The sequence below is a fragment of the Macaca nemestrina genome, chromosome 11 (assembly GCF_043159975.1).
Source record: "Macaca nemestrina isolate mMacNem1 chromosome 11, mMacNem.hap1, whole genome shotgun sequence".
Classification (NCBI taxonomy): Eukaryota; Metazoa; Chordata; class Mammalia; order Primates; family Cercopithecidae; genus Macaca; species Macaca nemestrina.
This window is the reverse complement of record NC_092135.1, coordinates 51739199-51751549: the sequence shown is the minus strand read 5'-3', so window position 1 is coordinate 51751549 and position 12351 is coordinate 51739199. Positions and strand designations below refer to the sequence as shown.

Sequence of the window (12351 nt, the reverse complement as noted above, 5' to 3'; positions counted from 1 at the left end):
GGTAGTTTTGCTTCCCTTCTAGAATATTATGTGATAGATAATATTGAGTGTCAACTTGATTGGATTGAAGGATGCAAGTATCTGTGAGGTGTATCTGTGACAGTGTGGTCAAAGGAGATTAACATTTGAGTCAGTGGACTGGGAGAGGCAGACCCACCCTCAATCTGAGTAGGTACAATCTAATCAGCTGCCAGCGTGGTTAGGATAAAAGCAGGCAGAGGAACAAGGAAGGACTAGATGGGCTAAGTCTTCTGGCCTTCATCTTTCTTCTGTGCTGGATGATCCCTGCCCTCGAACATTGAACTCCAAGTTCTTCAGCTTTTGGACTCTTGGACTTACACCAGTGGTTTGCCAGAGGCTGTTAGAACTTCAACCACAGATTGAAGGCTGCACTGTCAACTTTCCAACTTTTGAGGTTCAGGGAATCAGACTGGCTTCCTTGCTCCTCAGCTTGCAGACAGCCTGTTGTAGGACTTCACCTTGTGACTGTATCAGTAAATACTCCTTAAGAAAATCCCCTTCATATATACATCTATCCTATTAGTTCTGTCCCTCTAGATAACTCTAATAGATATCACAACATCATATCACTTTTGCCCTCTGTGATGATAAGAAACCTCTGGAGTTTCTAAACAGATCCTTTCCCATTTTGTATTCTCTGTATGACCATTTCCCATCTCAAACTAAATATTATCTACAGACGAACCAAAAGCTAGATAATAAAATAGCTGGTTTTCTATAGGCTTATTTTCTTAAAACTAGAAACATATAATCATTCACTTCGGACTGGCATGATTTTAAAAATCATGACTCATATTCATTTCATATTACTACTGAGGCCCAGAGAGACTAACCTACTTGCCTGAGAATATAGGCCATGAGTGGGAAGCCAGGACAAGGATCCACTATGCATGGATCCTTGCAAACCTACCTTGCATAATGTCCATGCAAACCTACCACACGTCCTCAAATTTCCACAAAGAGTTTGAGGTGCACTGTGGCATCACCCGGCTTTTTAAACACCTATTATCTCAAATACCTATTCTAACTTTGCCAGACTGAGAGTAGCAGCACTTAGTATTCCATACCATTTAGGAGTCAGAAATATTTTTACTGCACTTTAATTCCAGGTGGCATCAGAGTGGCATGAAAGGGTTAATATCATCCCCTAATAAGTACTTATGTTACCCAAGAGCAATCCTTTAAAAAACAGAAAAACAAATAGTGTTCATGGGTCCGTATCTAATATTGGAATCGGTCTACATGTTCCCATAAAGTCCCTGAAATCATGTATTTTTTACAGCATCATTCAATAATTGATGTGTAAAATGATAATACTGACTTTGTAACAAAGATTCCATTATAGCCCATAAACCTCACTTTTAAAAAAGGAGATGAGAATGTAATCCATTTTAGAAAAATATCCATTAAAGTGACTGTTTTTTCAAGTTTGATATTTAGAGTGTAATAATGTAGCCAACTTCCTACTGAACAGTTCCTTTCAGAGCAACATGTCCAAAATAAACTCAATGTCCACCCTCAAATCATCTCCTACATCCTTCCTTCTCTCAGGAAATTAGATCAAACAAATTCCTGCAAAAATCCAGAGACTTGACCTTGACACTACCCTCTCCTACACCTGCCAGAATCAAGCACGCAATCCAGCTCTCTTAATCTCATATATGAAATGCCTCTTGGTATTACCTACTCCTCTCACACCTCACTGTGCACTATTTGGCTCTAAGCAGACATCCTTTCCTACACAGAATACATGGAATAATGCCACAGACTCCTACCCAGACCTCCTGGAAAGAATAGCTCTTCTCTATTCCATTTTCTACATTGTATCCACAGCAGTCCCTCTGTGACACAACTCGTATCCTGTTTGCTTTGATTTTTAAGTCCATTCAGTGGCTTCCCACTTTTAATCCATTCAGTGTATCTTACTCATTCATTTAGTTATCCATATAATGAAAAAGACACATCAAACCCATATCCAAATCAAATCTAGGACTGTAATAATACCCTACATTCAGTCAAAATGTTCACCCCCATCTAATACCCCAATCTCCCACACACATGACAGACAACATCCTAATTCCCATATTCATAACTAGCATTGTTTGGCTTTTGAAAAGTTTTGTTGTAGTTTTCTATATTCTTAAATTCTACATTTTTAAAATTGTAGTTATTTTTAGTGTTTTAAGCAGTATTATACTGTATATAATCTTTGAAGGACGTAACTTTTTTCTTTTTTTATAATTTTATTTTAGATTTGGGGTATATGTGCAAGTTTGTTACATGGATATACCGTGTGATGCTCAGGTTTGGGGTACAAATTATCCCGTCATACAGGCTGTGAACACAGTACCCAACAGGTAGTTTTTGTACATAATTAACTATTATATGTTGAAGATTCAATCGTGTTGATGGAAGTCAAAATGAACTGCATTCATTTTAACTACTAAACTACTATATAAGATTTCCTTGTATTGATATACCAACATTTATTCATCAATTTTTCCATTAATAGATCTATGGGTTATTTTCAGGCTTTATTTTTATGAATTGTAGTGCTATGGATATTTTGTTTATGTGAAATAGATTATCTTGGGTATATGACTTTAAGTGCTGAGTTACATATGAATGTTCAGATTTCAGAGATAATGCCCAACTGTTCTCTGAAGTTATTATAAAAATGGAGAGACACATCACCTTTAGCAATTGGTATTATCAGCCATTTATAGTGTTTGCCAACTGACTAAATACAAGTGATATATCACTGTAGCCTTGATCTGCATTTTTCCAAGTAAAGCTCATGTTAATTATTTCTTCACAAATTTATTTGCTACATGTGTTTCATTTTCTATGAAGTGTCACTTCAGTTCTGTTGCCTACTTTTTCTATTGGATTATTTGGGTTTTTCTTATTAGTTATAGAAAATTTTTATATATACTTGATATATATAACAATCGATTTACTTATATGTACTTAATAATTTGTCAATTGCATTCTTTATATATATTCTACGATTTTTAACTTTTCTTTTTACCTTCTTTAAGGTACATTTGAATGAACTAACTTTCTCAAGTTTAACATAGTCAAATTTCTCAGTATTTTGTGGTAATTTTTTTATGTTTTAAGAATTTTTTTATTCCCAGGTCTTATAGATGTCTAAATATTTTTCTGCTAAAGTTTTAGCTTTGTTTTTGACATTTAAGTCCTAAATCCAAACTTCATGACATGAGTTAGGCATCCAATTTCATCTCTTTCCACATGGATTGCCACTTTATTCTCAGTTCCATTTATTGAACAGCCTCTCTTTTCCCCATTGATCTGCAGCGCCTCTCCTGTCATATACAGAATGTTCCAAACATATGTACATATGTGGTTCGCCATCAGAGGGCTAATTCTCTTCCTTTGGACAATTTGTCTCCCCCTGTGTTTCTCTGTTCCAATTATATAGCCTTAATTACTCTAAATTTTAAGAGTTGTTACTTGTCACATCCCCACTCTGTATTTTTCCCCTTTAGAAGTATCCTGGGCTTTCTGGAATCTTTATCATTCCATTAGAATTTTAGTATTTTTTTGCTTTTTACTAGTTATTTCCTACTCTTATGCTGTAAACCTAAATTTTAATGTTACAGCCTTTGTGAAGGTTCATTTTTTTTTCACTTTTTTGAGATGAAGTCTCACTATATTGCCCAGCCTGGACTCAAACTCCTGAACTCAAGCAATCCTCCCACCTCAGCTCTCTGAGTACCTGGGATTACAGGCACACACCACCATGCCTGGCTTGGGAAATGTTATCCAATACTCTAGATCCAGTGTCCTCTTCTTCCCGATCCCAATATCAATTATGTTTTGTAATCATTTCTAACTTATTTTACCTTTTTAGTTGAATATATATTCAGTCATTCGTTGCATAATGATGGGGAAGTGTTCTGAGAAGAGCATCACTAGATGATGTCATCATTGTGCAAACATCATAGAATGTACTTACACAAGACTAAATAGTACAGCCTACAGCACACTTAGGCTGTATGGTATAGCCTATTGCTCCCAGGCTACAGACACGTTTAACATGTTACTACGTTCAATACTATCAGAAATTATAACACGATTGTAAGTTTTTGTGTATCTAAACATATCCAAACATAGAAAAGGTACAGTAAAATGTTATAATTTGTTTAACTTTTATTTTAAGTTCAGTTTGTTCCATCAGTAAACATGTGTCATGTGGGTTTGTTGTACACATTTGTTCATCACCCAGGTTTTAGGCCTAATACTCATTACTCATTAGTTATTTTTCCTGATCTCTCTCCTCCTGCCCTCAACCCTAGTGTGTGTTGTTCCTGTCTACATGTCCATGTGTCCTTATTGTTTAGCTCCCACTTATAAATAAGAACATGAGCTATTTGGTTTTCTGTTCCTGTATTAGTTTGCTAAGGCTAATTGCCTCCAGCTCCATGCATGTCCCTGCAAAGGACATGATCTCATTCTTTTTTATGGCTACATAGTATTCCATGGTATATATGTACCACATTTTCTTTATCTAGCCTATCATTGATGGGCATTTAGGTTGATTCCATGTCTTTGCTAATATGAATAGTGTTGCAATGAACATATGCATGAATGTCTCTTTATAATAGAACAATTTTTATTCCTTAGGGTATTATACACTAATGGGATTGCTGGGTTGAATAGTAGTTCTGTCTTTAGGTCTCTGATGAATCAATCACCACACTGTCTTCCACAATGGCTGAACTAATTTAGACTCCCACCAACAGGAAATAAGTGTTCCTTTTTATGCACAACCTTGCCAGCATATGTTGTTTTTTGACTTTTTAATAGTAGCCATTCTGATTGGCATGAGATGGAATCTCATTGTGGTTCTGATTTGCAATTATCTAATAATCAGTGATGTTGAGCTTTTTTCTAGTCCCATTAAATTGCCATTAACATTCTTCACAGAAAGAGAAAAGACTATTTTAAAATTCATATGAAGCCAAAAAAAAGCCCAAAAGCCAAAGCAATCCTAAGCAAAAAGAACAAAGCTAGAGGCATCATGCTATTCGACACCAAACTATACTACAGGGCTACAGTAACCAAAACAGCATGGTACTGGTACAAAAATAGACATATAGACCGATGGAACAGAATACAGAACCCAGAAATAAGACTGCACACCTACAATTATCTTATCTTTGACAAACCTGACCAAAATAGGCAATTGGGAAAGGATTCCCTATTCAATAAATGGTGCTGGGAGAACAGGCTAGCCATATGCAGAATATGGAAACTGGACACCTTCCTTACGTTATATAGAAAATTAACTCAAGATGGATTAAAGACTTGAATATAGTAAAACCCAAAACTATAATAACCCTGGAAGACAACCTAGGCAATACCATTCAGGACATGGACACAGACAAAGATTTCATGATGAAGACACCAAAAGCAATTGCAACAAAAGCAAAAATTGACAAATGTGATCTAATTAAACTAAAAAGCTTCTGCACAGCAAAAGAAACTAACAACAGAGTAAACAGACAACCTACAGAATGGGAGAAAATTTTTGCACTCTATGCATCTGACAAAAGTCTAATATCCTGCATCTATAAGGAACTTAAAACAAATTTACAAGAAAAAAAAACACTAAAAAGTGGGCAAAAGACATGAACAGACACTCCTCAAAAGAAGACATACATGTGGCCAAAAATCATGTGAAAAACACTAACTCAATGTCGGTGATCATTACTAAAATATTATGGGATCACCATCAAATATGTAGTCAGTTGTTGACCAAAAAATCATTATATGTCACATGATTACACACACACACACAGTCACAAAAATACATATAGAAAGAGAAAAATGTTTACTATATATTTGACTTTAAGCTCCATGACAGGTGTGAGCCTTGTTCCCTTATGTCCCAAATGTCAGGGACCTCAGTTATATCCCCAGGATTTGCATACAGTAAGAACTTAATAAATAATTAATTAATTGATGAATAAAGGAATGAATGAAAATATCTCAAAAATTAACTAATAGTGTATGCTAATATTGGGTCCTTATGAATTGTTTAAAATTTAGACATATAAGTGATCTCAGAAACTGTCTACTCCAAAACCTTTGCTTTAATAATGGACATGCACAGGTTCAGAAGGATCTTTTTATAAGTAAAAAAGCCTGTTTTTAGCAGATCTAAAACACGAAAAATTCAGTTAGGTACATTTTGCATAGCATCATCTGCTTACAAATAAAATATTTTGAAAACAAGATACAAATTCCTAAAGTAAAATTCTGAAATAAGTGACAATTGAAAATGAAATTAAAACCCTTAAGTCTATTTTCCATTTATTCAAGACAAATAGTATTAATATAAAACTTGAAAGTAGTACAATGTACTGAATGTTTGTGTCTCTGCAAAATTCATATACTGAAATCCTAACCTCAAAGTGATATTAGGAGATAGGGCCTTTGGGGGGTGATTAAGTCATGAAGGTGGAACCTTCACGAATGCGATTAGTGCCCTTACAAAATATGCCCCAGAGAGATTTCTCAACTATTCTGCCTAGTGAGGTTAGTGAGAAGACAGCTGTTTATAAGGAACAGGCCCTTATCAGAAATTGCATCTGCTAGCACCTTCATCTTGGAATCCCCAGTCTACAAAATTGTAAGAAATAAATATCTGCTCTTTGTTAGCCACCACGTCTATATTTTTTTAACAACCTGAATTAAGTAAAACAACAAGTCTTATAAACAAAGAGAACAACAGTTTAATTACAATTTAAGTACAAGGAAAAGTTATTTTTGCCTTGCATTGTTAAATTTCACATTTTGAGATTTAAGACTTAAGGAGCATTAAGGACATAAATCAGCAAAACTGTACCTTTTTGTTACTTGTAGAAAAGCCTATCAAAGTTTTGCTGAATCAGACTGTAACATTTTTGTGTGTGTGTGACCAACCTAGATGGTTTCCTTCAACAAATGACAGAGTGATCATTCCAAACTGATGTAATCCATCAAAAACACTTTTCTACATTCAGCCAAGCAGCAACTCAACTGATTTTGACAAGCTGAAAAGGCTGATTAATTCTGGGGTTTTAACTAAAGATCAGCAAATCATTCCCCCTGTTCATTTGTCAAAAACACGGACTTATAACGTTCCCCTCTCAGAATAACTGTAGTATAAAGGCATAAAAAATGCATGTAAACTACCTAAATGGGTCTAGCATCAGTCACTCCCAAAATTTTTTTAATTATTTATATTGGTCAAAATCTAAAATGAAAGCTCCATTTTAAAAGACAAGGAAGCGATTCAGGATTTCCCTAAATGAACAAGAGTATTTTTGTAAACTAAAGCAAACTCAACATATCTAAAATACTCTTTGAACAAAAATTAAATTTTGGAAAAGCTCTTCTGTTTCCCTAAACTTCATATAACCTGAGAGTGTTAATGAAATTCTGCTTATTAAAATATTTTGTTCAATAAATATCTCAAAAATATCTATAACATTAAAAGCAGATCACATTCATTAAATAAATGTAAATCTCAACTTGATAATTTAGATTCACTTTTCCAAAAGGTACAAACATTTCATCAAACTTCAATTGAAGCTTGCTTTTTGTCATATTTATGCATAAAACTTTTGCCAAACAGAGAATATGTTCGTTCAATGAGAACAAAACTAATTTTGAGTACTCTTACATATTTTAGAAGTATTGAATTTTCTAGGAATACTTCAGAAACATATTTATAGATCTTGAAGTCAACAAAAAAGAAAGCATAGAGAAAATCGTTTGGAATAACTTCACAGAAAACAAATTTCTGTGGCTTTACTTGATAAATAACCATTCATACAAATTATTATGTTTACATTCATATTTAGTCTTTGAAACTGGTCCCTCAAGAGAAAAATACTGAATTAAAGTAATTTTATAGTATACTTGAAATTATCTTTTTCACTTAACATACAGCCTGCAATCTGGTAAATCTGCATACCACCATGTGTTTTGTTTTAAAAACTGGTTGTTTTATTTCAACTGTTTTGGAAGTCTTTAGTGGTGTTATTCATGCACAGTTCGTTTGCTAAAATCGCCACCTGTCTCACTTTAGTGGTTTTTCCGTTTTATGTTATGTGCTTGGTCTTTAAAGGCTTTTGGCTTCTAGGAGCCTAGATTTAAAATTCTGCCCAGTTTGAATGTTCACTAAACTGTTCTTTTCACACAGTCATAGAACACCAGAATTTATTAGGTTCAACACTATCTTAGAGGTTAGCTAACTGTTCTTATTTCTTCCAAGAAGACACCTAAGACCAAGAAAAGTAAAGTAACTTCCCCATGGTTAAACATGCATTAATAGTGCTGCCAAAATGCTCTTCTAACTCACTAAGGCAAAACTCTTCTGATTCTGAAGTTTCTTATTTTGTCAAGGCATCTCTATAAAAATATTTGCTTCATAAGCACTTACCCCTCAATGCAGGCAGCAGAGATCTCTCCTTCTTATCATCACATTTGTTACATTCACTGAAGTACAGCAGTAAGAAGACATCAACAAGAACCCACATCAATGAAGTGGCTAGAACCACCTTGCAGTAAACAAATCTCCTCATGTCTTTCCTTGATTTCTAGTTAACACACAGATTGAAGACAAATGCTACTGTGATAAATCCAAGCCACACAGGTGAACTCCAAGATAAAAGCAGCATACATTCCACTGTATTAAAAAAAAAGAAGAAGAAAATTTCATTAATTGTACACATAGATTTTTGGATAAAGAACATATAACATGAAATGTAGGACTTACTTAGTGCTCTCAAATATATCAGCACTCAAGCCTTCGAATCCAAAATTAAAAGCCTAAATAAATGAAAGTTGCTAGCAAGCTAGCTGGCTAACATTTTAATACCTAATGCTAGATCTGCCACTACTCTGCTAGGCCCTTGACAAACTATTTGATTCCTTTAAGTTGTATTGTAATGACCTTAAAGTCATATCATGATATTCTTTATAGCACCAGGTTGTCAAACAGTGCAATTCTGAGTTTACTCTAATTCAGTACTTCTGACTAGCCAATAATACTGAAATAGAAATCATCCTAGGATATATTATATTATAGCATCTAAGATCTGGCCTTTTTAGACAGACACATCTAGGTCCATACACCTCCTAGGAATAGAAGACTTTCTAAGCCACAGTTTCCTCACATGTATAATGTGGATAGAAATGCCAAACCTAAACCTCATTTGTTATGAGGATTACGTAGACTCAACTTATAAAGCATCTTGCATAACAGATAATTATCAAAACATAAAACAGAGCTGGGCATGGTGGCTCACGCCTGTAATCCCAGCACTTTGGGAGATCGAGGCAGGTGGATCACCTGAGGTCAGGAGTTTGAGACCAGTCTGGCCAACATGGTAAAACCATGTCTGTACTAAAAATACAAAAATTAGCCAGGCATGGTGGCACATGCCTGTATTCCCAGCTACTCGGGAGGCTGAGGCAGGAGAATCACTTGAACCTGGGAGGTGGAGGTTGCAGTGAGCCGAACTGCACCACTGCACTCCAGTCTGGGTGACAAGAGCAAAACTCTGTCTCAAAAAAAATAATACATACATACATAAAAATAAAATAAAATAAATATATAAAATAACAAAAATTGTTCTCATATTCTTAAGTAGAGCAATTACAAGACATGATTAATAATTACATAGCCTCCAAAATCCCAGCTGATCTGCATAGAAAGTATCTACAATAAATGTGTATTTAGAATAGATAGCATGCATCCAATTTATCAGAGGAAAAACATATTAATATAAATGAAATAAAATAATCAGAGGAAGAATTCTAACGGCTATAACAAAGATAGACACATAATTATTAAGAGACATTTTCCAAGGTAAGTGTAGAATGAATACCTTACACATATTTGTTTTATTTATACTACATTGGGCATTTTATTTATACTACTACATTTGTTTAACTACCTGGTTAACCAACTTTTATCTATAAAGTAAGTAAATCAGACAAAACATAATCTGATACCATTTGTTACATTTCAAATAATATCAAGTAAAATATAAACTTATTGATGTGAATAAGGTAAGTGATGAAGTTTTGACAGAGCTATTTGGGGTGAACAGTATTAAATACAAAGACACTTGAAATATTTCATAAACGTGTGTCTCAGAATAAAAACATCAAAGTATAATTTGATGAGCACAAGCTCTTTAAATTAACAGTAGCTGACAGCACCATAAAGCAACAGAAATTCTGTCGCCTGTTATAACCAACCTAAACTAGCAACAAATTCAAAATTCACATAAAGTGCCAGTTACAAAATAATTATTGTAACAGATTTTATTTTAGTAACTACAAAAAAATTACATTTACAATTATTCAGAATATATATATACACACACATATAAAATGGAGAGATATATATAAATCCAAAGAATACATGACATTTGGGTGTTTTTTTCTTAGAAAAAGTAACATGTTATTATCTACTTTGTTTCATTGCCACTTTAATTTTCTATAAAAATGATAGCTAAATATTGGAAATCAGCCCCTAAACCTGATAATAAAGGAATTATTGTCCCATACTTATTTCCTGTTACTGTGTACATTCTTTTCTAAATTTGAGATATGAAACAATTCAAGCTATCAAATTTCCTGTATTCAGTCTTAAGATAGGGTAGATCCTTTCAGTTTATCGTAGAAAATAATTCCATGGAGAAGTACATATAACATTGATGGTCACTACACAGCCATCCCCAAGTTTATAAGGAGTACCTTATACATAAATGATCCTGGAAGATGTAAACAGCACCATGCCTGGCTCTGTCATCAAATAAAGAGATGACCTTAGATAGGTATCTTGCTTTTCAGTGCTTCATTTGTTTTTAACATATTTCCTGTCCCATCAATCTCACAAAATATTGTGAAGCTAAAGCAAGATAAAGAATTTAAAATATTGTTTAAGAAAAGATGAAGAATATTATTATAATAGAAAATCTGAAATCACTCAGTATTAATTAAATATTAAAATGTCTAAGCTAAGTCATTTCCTAATAAGAGCCTAACAGCTGAGGTTATTGAGAATTTAATTTAAACTTTAGTTATGATAAAAAGTCAAAATTACATATTATTGCCACTTCAAGTAGTATTCAAATTATCCTGATTTCATAGCCTGGTAGCACTATATATTAAGACATTAGCACTGAAAGAATTCTAACTATACCATTTCATGTGAAAAACTAAGTTGCTGTTTAAACTTCTTATAAACTTCTTATCTAATTACGAAACAGACTCTCCTTATTATTTTAAGTTTTTAAATTTTATCTACATCTTGAAAACACCTAAGCCTTGAAAACAGGCTAAACTTTATCATTCACAGAGATCTAATCCCCTGGCACTTATAAAATAATAATCTTGTATATTGTATTTCAATATTTTGTATTTCAATATTCCTCTTAAGAGAAGAAAACTGAGCAGAAAAATGGTACTTTAAACACAGAATACTAATCAACATAAGCACAGTTGGTGGCCCAGGTTTATTTAAGAGAATCAGCGTCTGCATTATGTTTCTATTCCAGGAAACCCCTACTTATTTGCAAATACTGTTCTGTTTCTCAAACAGTCAGAAAATCCAAGTTCTTCAATATCCCTGGCTTGCCAAGACAATGTAGTGCATGAGCAACTTGTCTCAACTACAGCTTTTTCTATCCAATACTATTACCCTTTTCCTAATTGTTTCAAAAACATTAAGTAATGGTATCAGCAAGATTGTCTATATTATAGTATTTTTACTTGAAAATGTGTACCATATTTCCTATCTTTATTAAAAATTGATTTTAAGGCTGGGCACAGTGGCTCATGCCTGTAATCCCAGAACTCTGGGAAGCCGAGACGGGCGGATCATCTGAGGTCAGAAGTTGGAGACCAGCCTGGCCAACATACTGAAACCCTGTCTCTACTAAAAATACGAAAATTAGCCGGGCATGGTGGTGTGTGCCTGTAATCCCATCTACTCAGCAGGCTGAAGCAGCAGAATGGCTTGAACCTAGGAGGCAGAGGCTGCAATGAACAGAGATCGCACCACTGTACTCCAGCCTGGGCAACAAGAGAGAAGCTCCATCTCAAAAAAAAAAAAAAAATTGATTTTAAATATAAGAAATAAATCTAGATAAAGTTTAGGGCTTTGTCACTATGTTGTTAAAAAGAAAAAAGTTTTTGTTTTTGCTTTGGTTTGTTATTTGTTGTTCTTTTTTAATTAGGAAGTTATTACTCAGGGAATCTACTTTACTTGCTATTAGACATATTTTTATCTATAGTCAT

The 12351-nt window shown here is 33.9% G+C and overlaps 1 protein-coding gene across 13 annotated transcripts in view; it reads right to left on the bottom strand.

Annotated features, from left to right (window-relative positions):
- The window catches only part of LOC105493237 (polypeptide N-acetylgalactosaminyltransferase 13), a 623722-nt gene that overhangs the window by 529843 nt on the left and 81528 nt on the right, over positions 1 to 12351 (bottom strand). For 11 of the 13 annotated variants that reach the window (XM_071072791.1, XM_071072792.1, XM_071072778.1 and 8 more), the window contains one exon: positions 8480 to 8725. In XM_071072791.1, the coding sequence (XP_070928892.1) occupies positions 8480 to 8621 (142 nt within the window). In that variant the 5' untranslated portion in view covers positions 8622 to 8725. Of the gene's footprint in view, positions 1 to 8479; positions 8726 to 10806; positions 10934 to 12351 lie in introns of those variants that run through there. The other 2 variants (XM_071072784.1, XM_071072788.1) reach the window with 2 other exon arrangements.